This window comes from Tinamus guttatus, unplaced genomic scaffold, assembly GCF_059628265.1.
Source record: "Tinamus guttatus ecotype Peru unplaced genomic scaffold, ASM5962826v1 Tinamus_guttatus_pri_ptg000850l, whole genome shotgun sequence".
Taxonomy (NCBI): domain Eukaryota; kingdom Metazoa; phylum Chordata; class Aves; order Tinamiformes; family Tinamidae; genus Tinamus; species Tinamus guttatus.
In genome coordinates this window covers 63,077-86,413 of record NW_028289384.1, presented here as the reverse complement: position 1 = coordinate 86,413, position 23,337 = coordinate 63,077, and the positions used below count along the sequence as shown (strand labels likewise).

At 53.3% G+C, this 23,337-nt stretch overlaps 1 protein-coding gene across 1 annotated transcript; it reads left to right on the top strand.

The window, feature by feature from the left end:
- Positions 1-12,927: 12,927 nt before the first annotated feature.
- Positions 12,928-13,860, top strand: LOC148591366 (olfactory receptor 14A16-like). Its single transcript, XM_088537702.1, has one exon. The coding sequence runs from the start codon at positions 12,928-12,930 to the stop codon at positions 13,858-13,860; it is 933 nt and encodes a 310-aa protein (XP_088393828.1).
- Positions 13,861-23,337: the final 9,477 nt, after the last annotated feature.

Here is a 23,337-nt window from a genome sequence, read left to right as displayed (position 1 = left end):
TTAATTTAAATAGTGAAATAAGACCTCTTTCATTGTGAAATAAGACCATTCTTCTCCAGTGCTGTCTGTCTCACACCCGTCCCCCGTCTGCGCCACTTCGTTCTCTCATCGTGCTCCTTTGCATGCCCCAAGCCCCTGGCCCTTATGGCCCTGCGTAGAATGGTGCATTACAAGCAGTATGCAAATTATTGCCTAATGACTTTTAAAAGAAGGGAAAGATGCCTCTTCTCTTGCTGCTCTCCAAGAAAAAGCAGCCCAGCCTGAACCAGGCAATGCCTGTAACAAGACCAAGCAAGGTAGAGCAAGGTCCTTCCTTGCGCTCGGCTTCTTCTATTCCCAGTTGTCACTTTGACCATGCAGGTGGTAGGTGAAGTTGTCTGAGGTGTGAAACACAGGAATAACACCAGAGGAGAAATTGCCACTTGTGCACTTTGAGATGTGATTGATTGTGACACATGCAATGGTGCAGTGTGACAAACAGAGAAGGGGTAAAGCGAAGCAAGCTAACATCAGGAGGCATGAAAGCAGTGCGAGATGCAGTGCCATGAATGCAGCATTCCAATGTGAGCCCCTTTTTGCATCTATCAGGCGGTGCTCAGAGAGTCTCTGATGTGTGAAGGTCGCTTACCAAGGGCCAGAGGTACAAGCAGTGTAACTGGAGGGACTCGATTTCTCCAGTTCATGGAGCTCTGTCAGACGTGGGCACTGAACAGTGCAAGAGAGTCCCCTCAGAGCCCATGGTTTTGTGGGTGTCCAGTTTGCTGAAGTGACGCTACTCAGATCCTCCTCCAGCAAGGGAAAGTCTTCCTTTCTCCATTTCTCCATGGTCTCCAGGGCCTAGGATTCCTGAGGGTCACTCTTAGCACTAAAGCCTGCGTCAAAAGTGGCTTTTTCTGTGTCCTCTCTCACAAAGGCTGTTGGGCCACCAGGGCTTTTGGCCCATTTAGTAGCAGGCCCATATTTTCCCTAGTCCACTTTTTGTTCCTGCTGTATTGCTGTATTGTATGTTAAATAATTATTTATTATTATTTTATCAGGAAGGTAAGAGTAAGCATTGATGAAGAAATAAATGAAGAGCACATGTTTCATGCCAGGTACATGGGAATGACAAGTGACTGCACACAGGACAGTTTTAGGCACTGACATTGTACCCATTGAAGAAGTTTCCTCAGTGCCTCCTTGAGCTCCTTGTTCCTCATGCTGTAGACAAGGGGGTTCAGTGCTGGAGGCACCACTGAGTACAGAATGGCCAGTACAGAGAGATGCAGAGCTGGGAAGGATATGGAGAGGGGAGAGGGGGGAATAAAGTGGCTAAGGGTGACATTTCACTGCCCCTGTGACCGGGGTTAGGAGTCAGACCCAACCAAATGGGTATCACGACCTCTAATCCCTCTAGCGGACTGCAGGTGACTGCACAGTCCAGGTCATCTGGACTGCAGAGCATTTCCAAGGGTGCTCGTTGTGTCCAGTTGTGCCTATACATCCTGCCCCTGGTATTTGATAGATGGTGACCCAGAGGGCTCTCCATTCTCCCTTCTTCCTGACAGTTGAGTCCTCCCTGCCTCTCCTGAGACTGCAGAGTCCTCTTTTGCCTGTGAATACCCAGTGCTTTATCTCTAAGAAACTCCATCTTCGAGGAGCTCTCCCTTTATGAGGCTCTACTCACAGTCCATCCCAGGCATATGATGTCCCAGGAGGATCTCTGTGCTCTCCTGACACCTCCAGCTTCCCCTCCATGAGAACAGCCGTCTGACACTGTGCCTTAATACGTAGGAGAGCTGTGCATGTGTAAATCCATGACCATTCAGTGTCTCTACTGTCCTTGGACTCTGATAGGGGAATTCCCAAAACTGCCCTTGATCTCTGAAAGATCATTACATGATCCTGAGCTCTGTGTTGCTGAACCCATGGAGAATCCTGTGCAGCAGGCCCTTGAGGGATGCAAGTCCTTGGGCCTATTCTTGACACCAGCTTTGGAGGAAAGGCCCAGCTTTCATGCACTGTACTGATAGAAATTACTTTATTACAGAGATACTGTTAGGGAGCCAGTCCTTGTCCAGCATTCGACACAACTGAGGGTATCAGGTGAGACAGAGCAGACACCCTAAAAAGAAGAATGAATACAAGTAGTTGTGTAGCAACACGATAACAATTATTATCACTAGTAAAAGTCATAATAAAAATAACATGAAGAAACAATGGTCAATCCAGTTACAGGATACTGAAAGAGTCATCTTTGGAGAGATGTGGAAAAACTACCACTGCTTAGAAAGGTCCATGAAATCACTTTCCTAATGGCATCCTTGAGCTCCTTGTTCCTCATGCTGTAGATGAGGGGGTTCACTGCTGGAGGCACTACCGAGTACAGAACAGCCAGCACCAGATCCAGAACTGGGGAGGAGATGGAGGGTGGCTTTAGGCAGGCAAATGCACCTGTGCTGACAAACAAGGAGACCACGGCCAGGTGTGGGAGGCACATGGAAAAGGCTTTGTGCTGGCCCTGCTCAGAGGGGATCCTCAGCGCAGCTCTGAAGATCTGCACATAGGACACCACAATGAAAATGAAACACCCAAAACCTAAACAGGCACTTATCACCAGAAGCCCAACTTCCCTGAGGTAGGAGTGTGAGCAGGAGAGCTTGAGGATCTGGGGGATCTCACAGAAGAACTGCTCCACCACATTGCCTTGGCAGAGGGGTAGGGAAAATGTGTTCATGGTGTGCAGGGGGCCATAGTGAAAACCACTGGCCCAGGCAGCTGCTGCCATTCTGACACAAGCTCTGCTGTCCATGAGGTTCCCGTAGTGCAGGGGTCTGCAGATGGCAACGTAGCGATCATAGGCCATGACTGTGAGGAGAGAATACTCAGCTGATATGAAAATAGTAAAACTTAAGACCTGCCCAACACATCCCAAGTAGGAAATGGCTCTGGTGTCCATGAGGGAATTGTGCATGGATTTGGGGATAGTTGTGGAGATTAAGCCAAAGTCAAGGAGGGAGAGATTGAGGAGGAAGAAGTACATGGGGGTGTGGAGGCGGTGGTCACAGGCTACGGCTGTGATGATGAGGCCGTTGGCCAGGAGGGCAGCCAGGTAGATGCTCAGGAAGAGCGAGAAGTACAAGAGCTGCAGCTCCCGCCTGTCTGAGAATGGCAGGAGCAGGAATTCTTTGAGGGAGCTGCTGTTGGACGTTTCATCCCCATACATATGGGAAACTCACCCAAACTCTATTAAAAAACAGAGACAAGTTAGGAGACACTCTTAAAAGGAAAATAAACAAATTAATGACATTTTCTTATCTATTTGTCTCATTCCCAGATCTCTGAGGCTCATGCCTCCTCTAGCTAGAAAATGATGTGACTCTAAAAAGCGATCAGCCCCTGCTGAGAGTAGAGTCTGGTTTCAGGGTTCCCATCTCTGTCCCTTTCTACATGCACCTGAGAGAGGTCTCCACACTCCCCTTCTAGCAAACAACACATAAGACCCTTTTCTGCTGCCTATTTACAGCCTCCCACCATCACTTCCATACTATCAGTATTTCCATAGGTTCCCCGTGGGTCACTGACATACCACAGATATGCCATGAGACAGCAGAGCCTTTCTGGAGGGCAGGTGGCAGTCTGCAGTATACCACAGGGTAAGAGCCAAATGATTGTCAGGATTTAAGACGGACTTTCCTTAAGGGACAATCAACTTATTTCTCTGTACTGCATTTCCTGGAGCTCCACAGGACAGAATGGGGCTGCAGAGACCTCACTCCCTTGGAAATCCCTCTTTTCCACTACTTGTAGCTTTGGTGCCTGAACTGCAGCTGAGTACTCCCAAGCACAGGAAGCAGAGAGCAAGAACAGGAGCAGCATGGACAGGAGAAGGATTAAGGAGCAACACCATGACCCTGCTGCCAAGGGAGGCGAGGAGAGGGACAGAGAGGCATTCTGGAAAACCTTTGCTTTACCCACAGGGTATGGCACCTTGCAGAGGGGGACATTGCAGCACTGCCCCTCTCAGCCCCTTGGTGGGGAGGCACCAAAGAGATGCCCCTCTCCTCTGCCACAGCTCTGGCTGCAGAGTTCAGCCAGAGTCCCATGCCCTGCAGTTCCTTCTCCTTCCCTGCCCATCTCTGCTGCCTGGAGCTGTCCCTGCTGGCAGCTCTTTCCCTGTCCCAGTGTCTTGTCCCTGTCACTGCTCAAAGATCCCATGTCACCCTCTGGGTGCTCAGTTCTGCCCTACAGAAACCTCTGGCAATGTCCAGGGCCAGCTCTGTGGTTGCAGGTTGGATTGAGCAGGTCACATAAAGTCCTAGGATGCTGCAAAGAAGATGCTGATGCTGCCTTTAGGCTAAAGTGGCGATGAAGCAGCTCACTGACATTTCTCACAGACCTATCAATCTCTCAGAGTGAAGGTTTACAACTCCCAGCTCATTGCCAAAACAGAAAACTTGTTCCTTCTTTTTCCCTGTCAAAATTAGGAAAGTGAAAGCACAGAGACCTGGAGGAAAGCTCCTTCTCCTTCCAGCAGCTCTTCTCTTGCTTTTCCTCTTGAAAGGACCCCTCAGACATGTCCTGCTCATGTGCTGGAGCTGTGAGCAGAACCTGAGCCCTGCAGCACCTCTCAAAGGCAGAAAGAACCTGCCCTGCCAGGGATCTCTCTGCCCACCCAAAGCTTCTCCCCACAGCACCACGGGGAGCTCCCTGGAGAGGCTGTGTGCTGACCCTCACAGGTGGCAGAGTCACTGCCCTGGGCAAACAGCACCATGAGGTACAGGGACACTGCTCTGAATCACAGCCCCAGGCAGACCTTGGTGCACTCCCTGCCTTCACAGCCCTACAGCCATGTGTTCAAGTGGCATAGCCAAGAGAAGCATACCCTGATCCTCTGAACATGTGTCAGGGAATACCTGCTCTGAAGCATCTCCTCCTCCTGCTATGTCCTGCTTACTCCAGGAGAGAGACTATTAGAAATCCTATGAGCCATGGTTTGGCTGGAATGCAGACACCCCCTCCAGGAACCTCAGCAGCATTGCCCTGCAGACAGAGACTCACTGTTTCAAGGGCTGTGAAGATTCCCCCACAATGAGCTCTGCTCCCGCTCCACACTGCCGTTCCCCTCTCACTGCCTTCTCTCCTCTGCTGTCCGCAGCAGCAGGCAGTGCCCGCAGCCCTGCTGCTCTTGGCACAGGAGCTGCTCCTGCACTCGGCTGTCTCTGGGCAGTGCTGACAGGCTGCCACGAGCTGCCTCCGTCCCAGGAGCCTGGCCCCACTCAGGAGCAGAGGCCCAGCTGAACTCACCAATTTCTCTGTCCCTTGTGCTCCCTCCTCCTGGGGACTGTTCCCTCAAGCAAACTAAAATAATCATCTGTTTTCCTTTTCTCGTGAGTGGAGAGAGGTTCCAACATTGCAATTTATTTCATTAGAGAATGAGGAGCTATGAAAGTTGTGAATGTCCCACTCTGGAAGAATGATTTTCATCTCTCAACCAGACAGGGACATCTAGATGGGACAAAAGCCAATCACTTAGACATAGTTCAGGTTTTGATTAGGATTAATCAACTTGGGCATTACAGAATTCAGACCCCGAGGCCTGGGTCTGAAGTGATATTCAGATTATTCCTGTAAACTCCACAGACGCCATTGGTGGGATTCCCCTTGCCAAAAACAAAATGAGCACAACACAGAGGTGTTTGTGTGTGCTCTGTCTAAGATCTCACTCTAATCATTGGAGATGGAAGAGTCAGTCTCTTACACACAGATATCTGGTGACAGCTGAAGAGACAGATGTGGTCCAAAGCAGATGTGCCACACACAGATGTGGTGTCAGTGTCTGCTTGCTCTGATGCAGGAATTGGGGGACTTGCATCATCCTAGAGGATGAGGTGAGGATCAGGTGGGGAATTGTCTTGGCTATCTGAAATGACCTCCTAGTGCCAAACACAACTAGATCCCCACTCACTCCAGCTGAGGCATAGGAAGATTCCAGTATTAACCAGCAGCTCTTGTAATTCAGTGCAGACACTTGATTTGATGGCGTTGAAAAGTGCTGGAAGAGCCTTGTCAGATGCCTGGGTTGTCCAGCTCAACCATATGTCTCTAGCAGATTGGACCTACAGGGAAACTATTCCTTTTGGAGCACTTGCTGGGCAAGTACTCCAGGGAATCCTAGGGTTCCATCCTGAACCCAAACAAATGAAATCCAGCACTGTCTGTAGGGAAAGTCCATCCCGTCTACATCCATGTGTGCTGCATAAATGAGAGGCACATCACACCAAGGTATCTGGAGATTCTTTGCACTTTCAACCCCTTCTTGCTCTCCTCCTCTCAACATCTGCTCATTCCATCATATTATATGAACAGGGATTGGGCTAATGAGGACCTCAGCGTGTCTGGATCACAGGCTGTCAAGGTCCATGGACATCTTCAGAGGCACCTTGTCCTTCCTGGAGATTTGTGCAAGAAATCTGTCATAGGTCCAGTATAGCCACAGAGTCACCTCAGGCAGAACCCCCTTTCCTGCTGTTTCTCAGTGGCCCAGCTCTGTGTCCTCCTGGCCTCGGACACTGCTGGATTCACTTTCTTAGTAGGAAGCTGCCTCCACCATTGCATTGTTCCTGCTATATATGATGGCATGGCTCTGCTCTGAACTGGGCCATTGCACACCCAGTGTCTTTGCCTCGTGGTAACAGGTTTCTCTGTGACCATTCTGTTCTCTGTGCCACAGCTGAAGCTCTATAGCCCAAATATATGGAAGTGTAGGCAGCCTGAAGTAGAGGCAGGAGCACGTGAAGATGTGCAAGCTGTCACAGGCCTGAAATATCATTGGAATGGTGATCAATGGAAGAGGAGGGAGGATGCCTTTTGTGTGAAGGAGCAGATTGGATGTGTGGAGCTCTTCCTTGGAAGAGGCAAGTTTTGAAGTGAGAGCTTGTGGGTGAGCATCTCAGGAGGGAGCTCTCCTATTTCTCAGCAGTATAAAAAAAATCTGTGGATCACTGGCCCTGGTTCTTGTTGAGCAGACTTTAATCCCTCTATCACGACCTGGAAAGGCAAACTGCAGGGTGCAAGCAGTCTGGGAGGCTTCTGGAGGGCATCAAGGAGAACTTTTTTGCACAGCTGCCAGATGGGCTGAGGAGGACAATGCTTTCTGGTATCTGGACATTTCAAACAGGGACAAACTGATCAGGGATGGGATAGTCAGTGTCTGCCTTGCCTACTGTGACCATGAGAATCTGGAGTGCCTAATGCTGAGGGGAGTGCAGAAGGACAGCAGCAGAATGGAGACTGGGCTTCAGAAGAGCCGATTTCCTGGCCTGTTCAGGGGACTGGCGGGGGATTCCAGGGGAGGCAGCTCTCAAGGACATCAGAGCTCAGGAAAGCCAGCAGGTCTTTAAGGACAGACCTGCCAAGCATAAGGATGGGCCATTCCGATACTCACTAAAACTATCAGATACCTCAGGGCACTCAAACCAGCACATACCTCTTGGGTAGACTGGGATCTCATTACTTAGTTCCACGCTACTAGGGCAATGTAGAGGAGAAAAAAGGCAGAGGCAAAGGCAGAGGCATTTAGAAATATTGCCCAGCATCACATTACACGGACAAGTGCAGGGTCCTGCACCTGGGGAGGAATAACCCCAGGCACCAGTATAGATTAGAGGTTGACCTGCTGGAAAGCAGCTCCGCAGAGAGGGATTTGGGAATCCTGGTTGACAAGTAGCTAACCATGAGTCAGCAATGTGCCCTCGTGGCCAAGAAGGCTAATGGGATACTGGCATCTATCCTATGAGGAAAGACTAAGCAAGCTGGGCCTGTTTAGTGTGGAGAAGACTGAGAGATCTGATCAACACATAGAAGTAAGTACCTTAGGGGTGACTATAGGGAGGATGGGGGCCAAACTCTTCTTTGTGGTGGCCAGTGATAGGACAAGGGGTAATGGGTACAAGTTGAAACACAGGAAGTTCCATCTCCATGTGAGGAAGAACTTCACTGTGAGGGTGCCAGAGCCCAGGAACAGGCTGCCCAGAGAGGTTGTGGAGTCTCCTTCTCTGGAGATCTTCAAAACTCACCTGGGTGCCACCCTGTGTCACATGATCTAGGTGTCCCTGCTTGAGCAGGGGAGTTGGACTAGATTATCTCTAGAGGTCCCTTCCAATGTTAACCACTCTGTGATTCTATGAACTTGCTGCTGGAGACAGTGCCCATCATTTCCCTTACCATATCTTCAGAGTGCAGCCGAGTATACATTAACTCTTCATTCACCCATCAGACAGGGAGGAGAATTACTGCAGTACAAACAGCTTGGCAAACATCAATTACTAATGCCACTGCTCTCATTATACCATGCTCACTTAGACAGTGGATTCATTTAGCAGCCTAAAAGATCTTGCTGGACTCCCTGGTCTACTGGTAGCTCGCTGCAAGTCTCTGCTCCTTGTCCATGCTCGCCAGAGAAGATCATGCTCACAGCAGCACAAATTCCTGGTGCTAAGTGCTCCATCTCCCTCCTCTTGATTAAGGAGCTGCCTTTCTCCAGGGCTGCAGAGCTCCGCAGGTGTCAGCCCCTCCACGGGGCACCCTCAGCAAACCCTCTTGTCCCCGCCGCTGCTGCTGGCCCCTCACTGCTCTGGCAGCAGCGACCTCAGCGCCAGCACCCGCCGTGAGCCTCCTGCTGGCCCAGCAGCTCCTCGGGCAGGGGGACCTCGCTCGCGCACAGCCCAGCGTGGGCTGCTGCCGCCGCGGGCTGCAGGGACACCAGGTTCCTCGGCAGAGCCGCCCCGGCCAGGAAGGGGCTGCTGACGTCGCAACCAGCTGCGCGGCCTGGCCTATCAGGGGCTGCGGCAGCAGTGACGTCACCAGCCGACGCCCACGCGTCAGCACAGAGCCAGCCCTGCAGAGAGCAGGGGCCTCCCGGCAGCGTCCCCGCAATGGCCTCCGTGTCCCTGCCCGCTGCTGAGACACCCCTGGCCTCACAGGCAGCGCCTGCTGCTGCCCCGGCAGCTCCGCGCACACAAGGGACCTCCCCGCGTGTCTGCACCAGACCCCGCTGCCGGCCGCGCTGCTGCTGGGACAGGAGCGGCCTCAGAGCCCGTCCCCAGCCATGGGCCAGCGCTGGCCTCGCAGCTGCTCTGCCAGCAGGGACCTCCCAAGGAACTGCCCAGCCAGGTGCCTCTTGCTGGCCTGCCCGGGACTCAGCAAAGAGCAGAGCTCACGGTCACCCTCACAGACATGTATGGACCTGCTAGTGCCTGGTGCTGTCCAGTCAGGAGCACAGACAATGTGACCCCCCTGCCAAGCAGGAGCAGTGCCCTGTGCCTGCTGCTGGCCTCCCAGGTGCTTGCAAACATTGACTTGACCATCATCTGACTAGATGATCTCCAAACGTCCCTTGCAACCAGAGAAAGGTGCCTTCTCTCACTCAAGCGCCCTTGAAGCCTTCCTACCCACCTGCAGACTGCTGGCAGAGCACCCCCTGAGGCCAAAGTTTGCTGCTAGGCAGAACATGCCCTGAAGATCACAAGGGTGCAAAGCAGTTCTGTAGAGCAAGACCTGGGGGTCCAGTTGGACTACAGCCTGGCTATGAGACAGCAATGAGCCCTTGCCACCAAGAAAGCCAATGGTCTCTTGGGGTGCAATAGGAAGACTGTTGCCAGGAGGTAAAGGGAGGCGATCCTGCCTCTCTATTACTTCCTCCCTTGAGTCCTGTGTCCAGTGCTGGGCTCCCCAGTCCAGGAGGAACAAGGAGCTACTGAAGAGGGCCCAGCACAGTTCTACAAAGTTGATCAGGGAGCTGGAACATCTCTCCTGGAACAAGAAGGTGAGAGAACTGAGCCTGTTTTAGCCTGGAGAAGAGAAGGCTGAGAGGGGATCTTATCAGGGTGTGCAAATACTTGAAGGGAGGATGCCAAGAGCAGAAGAGGATGGCCCAGACTCTTTTCAGTGGTGACTAGTGATGGCACAAGAGGCAACAGACACAAATTGAAGCACAGGACGTTCTGCCTGAATTTGAGGAAAAGCATCTTGACTGTGAAGGTGACAGAGCACTGGCATGGATTGCCAGGAAAGGTTGTGGAGTCACCTTCTCTGCAGATATTACAGACCTCCCTAGACAGGATCCTGAACATCGTGCTGTAGGTGAAACTGCTTTATCAAGGGGTTTGAACTAGATCATCTGCAAAGCTCCTTCCAACCTCAACCATTCTGTGATTCTATAAATGGTCTCCACTGGAATAGATCAGCTTTTTGAACTGTAGGGATCTGCCTGTCCCTCAGCTTTATTGTGAGTGCTGCTCTAGTAGGATAGAAGGCATCCAGGGTCATTAGAGATGACCAAGGAAATTCCTGACCTGGACTCCCACTGAAGCTCTATCTCCAGTAATTCCATTAGGACCTTTAGGCCAGGAGCTTGCAAGTAGACCATGTGCATGCTTAGCCTGGTAAGGGGGAATCCCACCTGCCATGTATTTGTGGAGTTTGTGAGTTAGCTGAATCCTTCTCCAAACCTGGCGCTTCTGAACAGACGTGTGGAGCCTCAATAAGCCATCTGAATAAGTCATCTGAGTCATATATGCACTATGTATCAACAAGCTCCCTTCTTATCCTTGTCTGGGTGTCCTGCTTAGTTAAGAGATGTGAATCAGGACTTCCCATGGGACATTTCTAACTTTGGTAGATAATCATTATCTGATGAAATAAATTGCAACATTGGAATCTGTATCCCTGTACTCTTTAGAGAAGGAAAACAGGTTACTCTACGTGATGGAACATATCCCAAAGGGAGGAATCCCAAGGGACAGAGTAATTCCTGAATTGAGCTGGGCCGCAGCTCGTGGCAACCTGTCAGCACTGCCCAGAGACAGCCGAGTGCAGGAGCAGCTCCTGTGCCAAGAGCAGCAGGGCTGCGGGCACTGCCTGCTGCTGTGGACAGGAGAGGAGAGAGGACAGAGAGGTGAAAGGCAGTGTGGAGTGGGAGGACAGAGGAGAGCTCATGGTGGGAGCAATCTGTGACACGGTAAGTCGCCGGCTGCAGGGTAATGCTGCTGAGGTTTCTGGAGGGGTCTGCAGCATCCCTCCAGCTGATGACTTTTTTTTTTTTTTTTTTTTTTTTTTGAGGATTGTTCTCCCTGTTTCTACGTTGCATACGAGGAGATGCTTCAGAACAGAAATTCCCTGTTCCAGCATCACAAGGTCAGGGCATCATGGCTGATTCTTCTGGAGCTGGTGCAGGACAGTGAAGGCAATGTGGGCACACAGGTTCTTCAGAGCACTGTTCTTCAGAGCAGTGTCCATGCGCCCCAGGGTGCTGTGTGCCCAGGGCAGTGATTCTGTGAGGATCAGCACTCAGCCTCCCACGGCGCTGCAGGGAGAAGCTCTGGGTGGGAGGAGAGATCCCCCCTGGGCAGGTTCATTCTCCTGCTGAGAGGCTGCTGTGTGGGGTCAGGGCTGCTCACAGCTCAGCCTCACCCACACCACATATCTGGAAGGGGCTTTTCAAGAGGACGCTCTTGGGAAGCTTCTATGAAAGGGAAGGCAATATCCAGAGGGTAGGATTTTGTTTTGTATCTTTGACAAGGCAGCAAATGAATGGGGCATTTTAGGTTTAGATGCTTGAAGGAGAGTTGTGCAGTGCTGCTCTGAGGGATCAATAGGTCTGCGAGGACCCCAGAATATTCCTCCAACTGCCTTTTCACCTGTGGGCAGCAGCAATATCCCCTTTGCAGTTCTCCTCATTCTCGTTGTGCTTAGTCTCACTCTGCTCTCAAGGGGAAGGGCTCCAGGGCATTTCTGACCTCCTCTGCAGTCAGATTTCCAGAACAGCAGAGCTGCCTCTCTCCTGCGATGTACCCATGTCCCATTGCAAGGCACAGGGTCTGAGAACCACTGCCCTGGAATTCCACACTGTCTGGGAGGTGCAACCTGGGGATGGTGCTGCTCTGTCTCTGTGTCCTCCCTTGGCAGCAGTCACAGTGTTTCTCCTCGTTTCCCTGCCTCTCCTTTCTGCTCTTGTCCTGGCAGTGAGCTGGGGCTTCAGCTACAAATTCAGATACTCACCCTGAGGTCCTGCCATGGAATTGTCTGAAGAGGGGCAATGTGCCCAGGGTGCTGGGCAGCGTCACTGGAGGGGCTGCAAAGGGGTTGACTCTCCCTTTAGGAGACCCTGTGACTGTCAGGACACGAGACTGTCTCTGTTGTCCTGCTGGGGTTGTGAGCTGCCCTCCAGGGCAGGATTCAGTGCACAGAGTCTTTGCCATGTCAGTAGCAGTGTCCTGTTCTCTCCATCACATATCCACCTTGAGCTTAGAGGGAGAGCAGAGTTAAATGACTGCTTTGAAACCAGCCTTCTATGATCTCAACAGAGTCCAGGGTTGTGTTCAGGAACAAGGCAGATGGACTCAACAGCACTCCACACTGTTCCCTAAGCAGCAGAGAGCCCATTTCCCTCTCCAGTCTGCTTAATGTTCACATTTTCAGAAATAGAGACATCTGTCTTTATTTGCATGCCAATAAAGAAATGCAAAGAACCTGATGAGATATGGTGACAGAATGTAAAAAGCTCTAAAATAAGTAATTCTTAAACAAAATGCTAAAACCCCCTGCTGCATCCTGAACACCTTGGAAGTGTGTGTGGGAATATGAAACGACCCTTTATATTAAAGGTGGATGTCCTGTGACATAAACTCCAAAAAGGAGAGATATCAAGAACCAGTCCTTTATACACATTGGTGTAGAGTAACTCAGGCTCCGGCTCCTCCCAGAACACTCAGGTGGAGCAGAGACTGAGGAGCTGACTGAAGGTGATAGGGAGAAGAAGGAATTACTGAGAGCTGGGATGGGGTCGAGAAGCATTTCTATGAAAAATGGAAAGTTATTTCAGAGAAAATTCTTCTAAGCTATTATTGCCTTTTCTTGCCTACAGTTTTCCTGAGCCCAATAAAACAGATGTCCAACAGCAGCTCCCTCAACGAGTTCCTACTCCTGCCATTCTCAGACACGCGGGAGCTGCAGCTCTTGCACTTCTTGCTCTTCCTGGCCATCTACCTGGCTGCCCTCCTGGCCAACGGCCTCATCATCACAGCCGTAGCCTGCGACCACCGCCTCCACACCCCCATGTACTTCTTCCTCCTCAACCTCTCCCTCCTCGACCTTGGATCCATTTCTATCACCATCCCCAAATCCATGGCCAATTCCCTCTGGGACAGCAGGGACATTTCCTACTTGGGTTGTGCTACCCAGATATTTTTCTTTGTCTTCTTTATCTCAGCAGAGTATTATCTCCTCACTGTCATGGCCTATGACCGCTACGTTGCCATTTCCAAACCCTTGCACTATGGGACCATCATGGACAGCAGAGCCTGTGTCAGAATGGCTGCAGCTGCCTGGGTCAGTGGTTTTCTCCATGCTCTCATGCACACTGGGAACACATTTTCCATTCCGCTCTGCCAAGGCAATGTGGTGGAGCAGTTCTTCTGTGAGATCCCCCAGATCCTCAAGCTCTCCTGCTCACACTCCTACCTCAGAGAAGTTGGGCTTCTTGTGTTTAGTATTTGTTTATTCTTTGGATGTTTCATTTTCATTGTGGTGTCCTACGTGTGGATCTTCAGAGCTGTGCTGAGGATCCCCTCTGAGCAGGGCCAGCACAAAGCCTTTTCCATGTGCCTCCCACACCTGGCCGTGGTCTCCTTGTTTGTCATTACTGCATTGTTTGCCTACCTGAAGCCTCCCTCCATCTCCTCCCCGCTTCTAGATATGGTTGTGTCCATTCTGTACTCTGTGGTGCCTCCAGCCCTGAACCCCCTCATCTACAGCATGAGGAACAAGGAGCTCAAGGAGGCACTGAGGAAACTCATCCAGTGGGTACAAGGTCAGTGGTAACAACTGTTCCATTCACTCACCAGGATATCTGGCATCAAGGCCGTATTTTATCCATTTCCTTTTTTAATTCTCTCTTTTACATTCATCTTAAAATAATAAATAATAAAATAAGGATACCTAGTTTTTGTCATGTCTGCACAGGAATCTCTCATTTAGCACTTAAACATAGACCATGATAAAGCAGGAAGCCAGGCTTCCCCCTTCACTAGCAGAGAGGGGGGTTCTCTGAGCCGCTTCTTTGAGCTCCCTTGGATGTGCCCGGTGCAGGGAGGAGAGTTTCCCTCTGCAGCGTCTTTTCCAGCACTGACACCAAGGGACCTCTGGGATACAGAGTCACGGCGGGACAAGAGCAGGTGGGGTGAGACCAGGGGTCCAGTGTTGTTTAGGAGATCTCAGCTCTCGTGCCTATGGTTAGAGTGTGATCTCAAATCTCTCTAATATGACAGAAATGGCAAACAAGTGTCACCACAGGTTTCCATGGTTCCATGCAAAGCTCCAACACACAAAACTAAACATGAGTGAATTGAAGGAAAGTCTAGAGGCAGCCTTCCCATGGCAGTTCATCTTTCCTGAAGACACATTCCAGGAGGGCAGCAGGACTTTCTCTATTTAGAGTTGGCCTCCTCATTTCCGTGCTGTCCTTCCATGCTTTATTCTGCAGATATGGCCCAGGAACTCTCATAACCTGGTAGAGAGAGGCTTGTTTTGCCTCGTACCCTGGAAGAACAGGCAGGACCAGTCCTTGGGCTCCCATAAGCCACAGCTGGATTCCAGAATAACATTTCCATAATAAAAAGGGATCTGCCCTATGATGGTCCTGAATCTGCTGTTGCCGTTCAAGCGGCGCGGCGACCTGGTTCAGGAACGGCACGGCGACCACCCCCAGGCCGCTCGGGCCATCAGCTCACTGACACCAATGTGGTGGACGGCAAATGGCGTTTATTGATGGGTAACAAGGTGTTATATAGATAAGGTTTACAACGTCACATCCGTCTGCTTACATCATAAACTAACACTACTGGCTATTAGGGGCCCTACCTTTCTGTACAGCGCGATATCTTCCGGCCGCCAGACCCTAACTATCTGCAACATTTCCCCCCTCCCTATGCATAACAAAACTAGCTAAAATATGATTATCTTATTCTTACTTATTCTTATCTTCTTCTAATTACTTAGAATCATAGAATCATAGAATGCTTAGGGTTGGAAGGGACCTCTAGAGATCATCTAGTCCAACCCCCCTGCATACGCAGGGACACCTAGAGCACGTGGCACAGGACTGTGTCCAAATGGGTTTTGAAGATCTCCAGAGAAGGAGACTCTACAACCTCTCTGGGCAGCCTGTTCCAGTGCTCTGTCACCCTCACTGTTAAGAAATTTTTCCTTAAGTTTCCTTTCCTTTTCCTTTTTCCTTACTTATTCTCATTATTATCTTATTCTTATTACTATCTTATTATTATCTTATTGTGATCACTTATTCTTATTATTATCTTACTCTTACTTATTGTCATTATTACCTTATCCTTATTACTTACTCTTATTGTTATATTACTCTATTCTTATAGCTTATAACAATCTTAAAATTATATATCATAAACTTAACATAAGGCACAAAGTGTAGAAGGTAGGGGATGACAGGTAATACCGAGGTATAGAAATAGGGTGTATCTTGGGATAACTTGGGGATAATACTGAGTGGATACATTCTTAAAGCCGTTGTCGGCGTTCCACTAACATGATGTTAACCTTCTCTAGCCGACTCTTGACAAACGGCATGAGCTTATTCAATATACAGGGTCCAAAGATTAGCGTCATCATGATCATTGTGATCGGCCCTATCAAGGTGGATATTAGGGTGGTTAACCACAGCGAACCGGTGAACAAGTTTTCGTACCAGCTGCGTTTGGAACAGGGTTCAATGGGTGCTGGTTGGCAAGGCATGGCACTGAAAATTGGTGACCCTGTAGTTATTTTTGTACTAATTGCTCGAGATTGTTCGATCTGTTCAAGTACCCATTTAAAGGGCTGGTGTGACTCTACCTGTCCTATAGTGACAAGCTGCAAAATTAAGATAACGCAAAGGCATCGCGGCCCCCTCTTGCGGAGGCTGTTTTGTTGTTTTCTGGATTCGGTCAGCGTGGAACTCACGGGCTCGGGCGGGACTCTTGTCACCGGGGCGTACGGGTTACAGGGGTGTCCGATGATCCGGTCCTGTGAACAGAAACTCACAATTTTCATTAGTTTTATTTTGAAGGTAACAGCCACCTGAATTGGGGTCAGATGCTCTTCCTTTGCAACATGTTTAATCATGTCTGCCCCGGCCGGTTTTTCTTTAATTCGGATGTTTACCTTCTTTTTCTCCTTCTTTAAGTTTGAATCAGTTGTGAGCCACTCGTCCTGACTAGTGTCTGATCCGGAACCGGAACTCGACTGACTGGTCACTTCCGGGCTCCGGTACCTTTTCGTTGGGCTCCGGCTCCGCCTACTTCCGTCCCGCCTACTTCCGTTCCGGGCGGGCTGTTCCCCCCCTCTTGGCTCGCCCCGCCTTCCACCCGCGGAGGCGCCTTTTGTGAAATGGCCGCTCTGATCGGTCCTCAGCGCCTCGCTCGGGCCTCCCTCACCTGTCCGGTCACCCCCATTGGTTCTCGGCCCCTCGCTCGGGCCTCCCTCACCTGTCCGGTCACCCCCATTGGTTCTCGGCCCCTCGCTCGGGCCTCCCTCACCTGTCCGGTCACCCCCATTGGTTCTCGGCCCCTCGCTCGGGCCTCCCTCACCTGTCCGATCACCCCCATTGGTTCTCGGCCCCTCACTCGGGCCTCCCTCCCCTGTCCGGTCACCCCCATTGGTTCTCGGCCCCTCACTCGGGCCTCCCTCCCCTGTCCGGTCACCCCCATTGGTTCTCGGCCCCTCACTCGCGCCGGGGGCACCCTCGCCCGGCCCTTCCCCTTGCGGCTCGGTGCCATTTTGAGGGACATAGGGTGGTGGCCTGGCCCAGACGTCCCCAAGCTCTGACTTCTTTTCAATGTTCCTAGCTTCCTCGGCTAGCTCGCTCCAAACAGATTTCGGCTGTTTCTGCTCCTCTGTAAGCGGGACGGGGTTCGGGGATGGAGGGGATGTGTCGCTCTCTTGCAGATCTTTAGGGTCAGCAGAATCACCATCATCTGGGGGGTGCAAAGTCTGTGCGGTTGCCCCAACTCCCATTTTCTGGGTGGCCAACAAACAGTCCCTTACCGCTACCCAGGTCTCCTGCTCTTTTATAGCTTTCTGCAGGGCTTGTACAGCTTTTCCCCAACCCTTAGGGTTTTTCCCACAACCCGAAGACATCATCTACTCGGCTAACGCCTTAGTACATTTGTCCCACACGTCAGGGACACACTTCAGGGACTTCAGAATATCCACCGGCTGGTCTATAACCTTAATTTTTAAAAGCCTCGCAATAACGAGAGTAAAATCTTTTGGCTTACAATCAATCCCCCAATATTTATGTAATTGCGATACGACCTTCACAAGGGCTTCCATCCTCCTTGTTCGTCCGGGAGCGTCCTCCCCACCGGGCTGGTCCAGCCGCTCCGGCCGCCGTTCACCTGTCCAGGCGATGATTCCCGGGTTTTGGCACCACTTGTTGCCGTTCAAGCGGCGTGACGACCTGGTTCAGGAACGGCACGGCGACCACCCCCAGGCCGCTCGGGCCCTATCTTTCCGTACAGCGCGATATCTTCCGGCTGCCAGACCCTATCTGCAACACCCTCCCTTGCCCCTAGGGGCTGGAATCTTAGGGCTACACACACACCTCTGCAATGGGGATGATTTCTGTGCTTGACCTCGCATGGAAACACGACACAAAACTTAAACAATGATACAGGAATATATATTTAAACAATATCAAAAAACATTATAATAAACACTAACAACAAGAATAAAAACAATATCAATAACACTAACAACAATATCAACAATAAGAAATATTACTATAAAAGTCTCCAAAGAAAAATCCAAATAAGATGTTATGACCCGAGTCCTCATGCCCAGCACATCCTGGCAGCAGCCAGAGTGAAGGGGAGCTTGGCCTGCAAGGGAAAAGGAGGCGTGAGCAGGGCCGAGGAGCGGCTCGGGGGCTCCCGTGGAGCAGAGGCTCTTTGGCGGCTGCGCGGGCTCTTTGGCAGCAGCGCTGCCGTCATTGGTGCCCTGGCAGAGGCTTGGCGTGGCCAGCGCAGCCCAGAGGCCGGCAGAGGGGCTGAGGCAGCAGGTGCCCAGGCCTTGGGCGCTCCTGCGCCCTGTGCAGCTCTGCCCCGGCGCCGCGGCCCGCCAGAGCGCCCGCACACCTGGGCCAGGCTCCCGCGCGGCTGCTCCCCAAAGGCAGCGCGGAGCAGCGCCAAGGGGCCGGGCACAGCCCCAGCTCTGCCCGTGCAGCCGGCAGCAGGGACCATACCTGGGGGCTGCAGCCGGACCTCTCCCACTCCATGGGCTCCTCCTGGCTGCAGCCAACCAGGCCATTGGTGTCCCCAGCCTGGAAGAGAACAGGAGACTTTGGTAGGGGCACTGCGTGGAGAGGAGGAAGCACAAGCGCATCCAGTGGCTGTGGATGCTGTACCTGGCTGCTGCCAGAACTGAGCCACTCCATGGGCTCCGGATCATTCAATGCAGGGCCCTGATCTGTGTGCAGAGCCTGCGAGAGAGAAGGAAGTGTTTCCAGGACAGGTGCCAGAGCAAGGTAAGGCTGGCCCCAGGGTCCCTCTTCCTGCAGCAGGAAGCAGGAAAACAGGAACGGGCAAGGACCTGCCCCAGGTCTCCCCATGGAGCAGGGGCACTACCTGGATGCTGCAGGTCCAACTCTCCCATTCCATGGGCTCCTCGACGCTGCAGCCATCCAGGCTCCAGGTGCCAGGAGTCTGGAAAACAGCAGGAGAGCTTGAGGGGACGGTCATGGTGGCAGCGCTGGCTCTGTGCCTGGGGCCTCGTGTCCCCTGCGTGCGCGGGGCAGGCAGTGCACAGAGCCAGGGCGCCAGGCTCAGGCAGCAGCCCCCGAGGCCTTGGCCGCTCCTGGCCCTGGCGCAGCTCTGCCCCAGCACCCAGGCCTGCCAGAGCTCCCTGGCACCTCTGCCACCAGCCCTGCGGCTGCTCTCGCAGAGCCAAACGCCAGCCGTCCCCATGTAGCCTCTGCCTGCACGCACAGTACCTGCACTGAGCTCTCCCATTCCATTTCTTCGACTTCACATTTATTCATTTTTTTCAATGTCCTGAGTCTGCAACGGAATGGAATTGTTTACATTTGCAGCCATGAGCACCAAGTGTCGCGCGGTGGCTTTGGGGCCTCCCCTGGGAGGCATCGCGCAGGCTGCCCTGCAGCCCCGCAGCTCCCCTGCATCTCATGGGCACCACGGGTGGCCCCTGGTGCTGCGCGGCCCTGCTGCTCACCTGGCCTTGCTGCTGCGTGGCCAGCACTGGGGCCACTGTGAGGCGCAGCCCGGGGAAGCATCCGTGTTCCCGTGGGGATAACTGCCCCTCTGGGATGTTCCACTGCTCCGTGGGGGGAGGAGGGCAGCGGCAGGGGCCAGGGGGGGCCACCGTGAGGAAGGGTCTGCGTGTGCTGGACTCCCCCTGGCACTGCTGAGCCTGGCTGCAGAGAGCAGTGAGTGGCCTTGGGCTTGCTGGGTGCCAAGGAGGGCTCCTCACGCAGCCCCATGGCACTGCTGGCGGCTGCCTGCCCAGAGGCTGGGCTGCACTTGGGGCTCTGCTTCCACCCCTGCAAGCAGCCTTGAACACCTTGATCTTTCTTCCCTGCTCCAGTCTTGCCCATACAGCCCAGTGGACTGGAGGAAGTTCTGTTTTCCATGGTGGAGACGTGTTCCTTGCTAGTGCAATGAGCGGGAAGGGCGGTTGTGCCCTGGGGCCAGGTGTGCGTGTCCTCAGCAGAGCCCTTGTGAGTTGGTGGTGGCCTGGGAGCCCCTGGTGCTGCTGGGCTCCTTCTCTTGTCCTGCCGCGCACCTTGCAGGCGCCATGTGCTGTGGCTGAGAGCAGCCTTGGTGCGGCTCCTGCACTGCTGCCCCTGCCACGGCTTCCTGGGGCTGCAGAGGGCAGAGCAGGCACAAATGTGCCCTCAGCAGCAGCAGGGACCTGCAGCTGCTGCAGCTCTGCCCAGCACTGGGCTACAATGCTCACTTGCTAAGGGAAAGAATTCCCGACTTTCAGGGTAGGACATGAAAGCCGAGGGCTGGTGGCACGGGGAATTGTCGGCAGGCATTTGTCTGCTGCCCTGGGAATGCTGGAGGGGAAGTGTGAAGCAGAGCAGTGTTCCCTGCAGGGAGGCGCGAGCAGAGGGCTGGGCAGCGAGCTCAGCCCCGTGGCTGTGAGGGCCAGTGCTGGGAGCCCCCTTGCCTGCGCGCATGACGCCTGCAGAGCCCAGGCGTGCGCAGTGCCCACGGCGGCAGGAAAGGTGCTGGGAAGCCCTTGCCCCACGCAGGCTGCTTGCAGAGAAGCTGCGGCTCCTCTGCCTCGTGACATGGGTGCAAGGGGCCTTGTGAGCAACATGTTTATTCTCTGATCAGGCACTGCCCTCACTCAGCACCCGCCTTGCTCTGGCTTGTCCGTCAGCAGCTTTACACATGTGGGTCTCCACTCGGCCCCTCTCTGGAAAGCGGTGTTTGGAGGTGCAGGAGAGACGAGCTGCCTGGAATCATGCTTAGCCGTGGAGAGGAAGAGTCTTGCCTGCTTCCTCGTTTTGCCTTAGGCACAGTCAAGGATATACAGAGAAGGTGACTTTCCCAGTGCTGGAGAAGCTGCTATTGACTGCAGTGATGAACTGAAATTCTTAAAAACAGCCAGGAATACTTGTTTGTAAAAGCTGGCCCATGAAACAAGCTTCTCGTTCCCATCATCTCCTGTAACATCCTTCTAGGGATGCTGGGAAGCTCAGGCAGTTTGGTGTAGTTAAGTGCAGAGCATGTGGATCAAGAACTAGCTGGATGGCCAAGCTTCAAGAGTTGTTATCAATGGTGCTGAATCTAGTTGCAGGCCTGTGGCCAGTGGTATTTCACCAGGAAGAGTGGAATTAAAGGCAAGGCGATCAGAGGATGAGATCTAAGTGCTATCATTCAAAGAGTGTTTGTCATATATCTCGTTGTACCTAAGCTGTATACTCTTAAAATCAAAATTGTGTTAAGCCTCTCTCTTACACTTTTGGATTTAAAAGACACTTTCTTTTGTATCCTATGGGAAGAACAAAGTCATAAGCTGCTCGCTTTTGAATGGGGAAGGCCCACAACAGGGCGCAAATGCACCAAAATGAATGTAAAATCTACAAAAAGCTCCATGTTGTGAACAAAGAACAAAGAACCAAGGACCATGAACTGTAAATACGTCACCTCAGAAAGCTGATTTGCTTGCTTTCATGCAGAAAGTGGGCCAATATCTATGTGACTTGAAATATACCTTTGGGGTAATACATGCACTTGTGGCCATTTAGAAGAAAAGGAGCAATGTAACCAGAGGAAATCAGAAAGTGGATGAAGCTGCAAAAAGAGGTCCCAGGCCACCACCAACTCACAAGGGCTCTGCTGAGGACATGCACACCTGGCCCCAGGGCGCAACTGCCCTTTGCGCTCATTGCGCTATCAAGGAACACGTATCAATTATGGAAGACAAAACTTTCTTGAGTCTATCGGGCTGTAAGGGCAGGAGGGGAGCAGGGAAGAAAGATCCAGCCATTCAAGGCTGCTTGCAGGGTTGGAAGCAGAGCCCCAAGGGGAGCCCGGCCTCTGGGCAGGCAGCCGCCAGCAGCGCCATGGGGCTGCGTGAGGAGCCCTCCTTGGCACCCAGCAAGCCCAAGGCCATGCACTGCTCTCTGCCGCCAGGCTCAGCAGTGCCAGGGGGAGTCCAGCACACACAGACCCTTCCTCACGGCGACCCCCCTGGCCCCTGCCGCTGCCCTCCTCCCCCCACGGAGCAGTGGAACATCCCAGAGGGGCAGTTATCGCCACGGGAACACGGATGCTTCCCAGGGCTGCGCCTCACAGTGGCCCCAGTGCTGGCCACGCAGCAGCAAGGCCAGGTGAGCAGCAGGGCCGCGCAGCACCAGGGGCCACCCGTGGTGCCCACAAGATGCAGGGGAGCTGCGGGGCTCCAGGGCAGCCTGCGCGATGCCTCCCAGGGGAGGCCCCAAAGCCACCGCGCGACACTTGGCACTCATGGCTGCAAATGTAAACAATTCCATTCCGTTGCAGACACAGGAGAGTGAAAAAAATGGAAAAAGGTGAAGTCGAAGCCATGGATTGGGAGAGTTCGGTGCAGGTACTGTGCACGCAGGCAGAGGCTACATGGGGACGGCTGGCGCTTGGCTCTGTGAGAGGTGGCAGGGAGCTCTGGCAGGCCTGGGTGCTGGGGAAATGCTGCGCCAGGGCCAGGAGCGGCCAAGGCCTCGGGGGCTGCTGCCTGAGTCTGGCGCCCTGGCTCTATGCACCGCCTGCCCTGCGCACACAGGGGACACGAGGCCCCGTGCACAGAGCCAGCGCTGACACCATGACCGACCCCACAAGCTCTCCTGCTCTCTTCCAGACTCTGGGAACCCAAGGTCTGGGCAGCTGCAGTTGCGCGGAAGAGCCTATGGAGTGGGAGAGCTCCAGCTGCGGCATCCAGGTATTGCCTCTGCTTCTGGCAGCATGATGAGAGCTGGGGCTGGGCCTGGCCCCTTCCCACTTTCCTGTTTCCCAAATCAGGAAGAGAGGTCCTTGGACCAGAGACCACCATCTCTGGGACCTGCCCTGCAAGCGCCTCTTGCTCTCTTGCAGGCTCCATGCACAAATGGGAGCTCTGCAGGGGACCAGCCAGAGCCAATGGAGTGGCTCAGTTCTGGCAGCAGCCAGGTACAGCCCTTGCAGCCAGAGGATTCCCTTATCCTTCCTCCTCCCCACGCACTGTCCCCACCAAGGTCTCTTGCTCTCTTCCAGATGATGGGGAGCAGTGGCCTGGTCGGCTGCAGCCAGGAGGAGCCCATGGAGTGGGAGAGCTCCGGCTGCAGCCCCCAGGTATGGCCCCTGCTGCCGGCTGCACGGGCAGAGCTGGGGCTGTGCCCGGCCCCTTGGCGCTGCTCCGCGCTGCCTTTGGGGAGCAGCCGCGCGGGAGCCTGGCCCAGGTGTGCGGGCGCTCTGGCGGGCCGCGGCGCCGGGGCAGAGCTGCACAGGGCGCAGGAGCGCCCAAGGCCTGGGCACCTGCTGCCTCAGCCCCTCTGCCGGCCTCTGGGCTGCGCTGGCCACGCCAAGCCTCTGCCAGGGCACCAATGACGGCAGCGCTGCTGCCAAAGAGCCCGTGCAGCCGCCAAAGAGCCTCTGCTCCACGGGAGCCCCCGAGCCGCTCCTCGGCCCTGCTGATGCCTCCTTTTCCCTTGCAGGACAAGCTCCCCTTCACTCTGGCTGCTGCCGGGAAGCGCTGGGCCCAGGGAGGGCAGCACTGACTTCTTATGTGGATTTTTCTTTGGAGACTTTT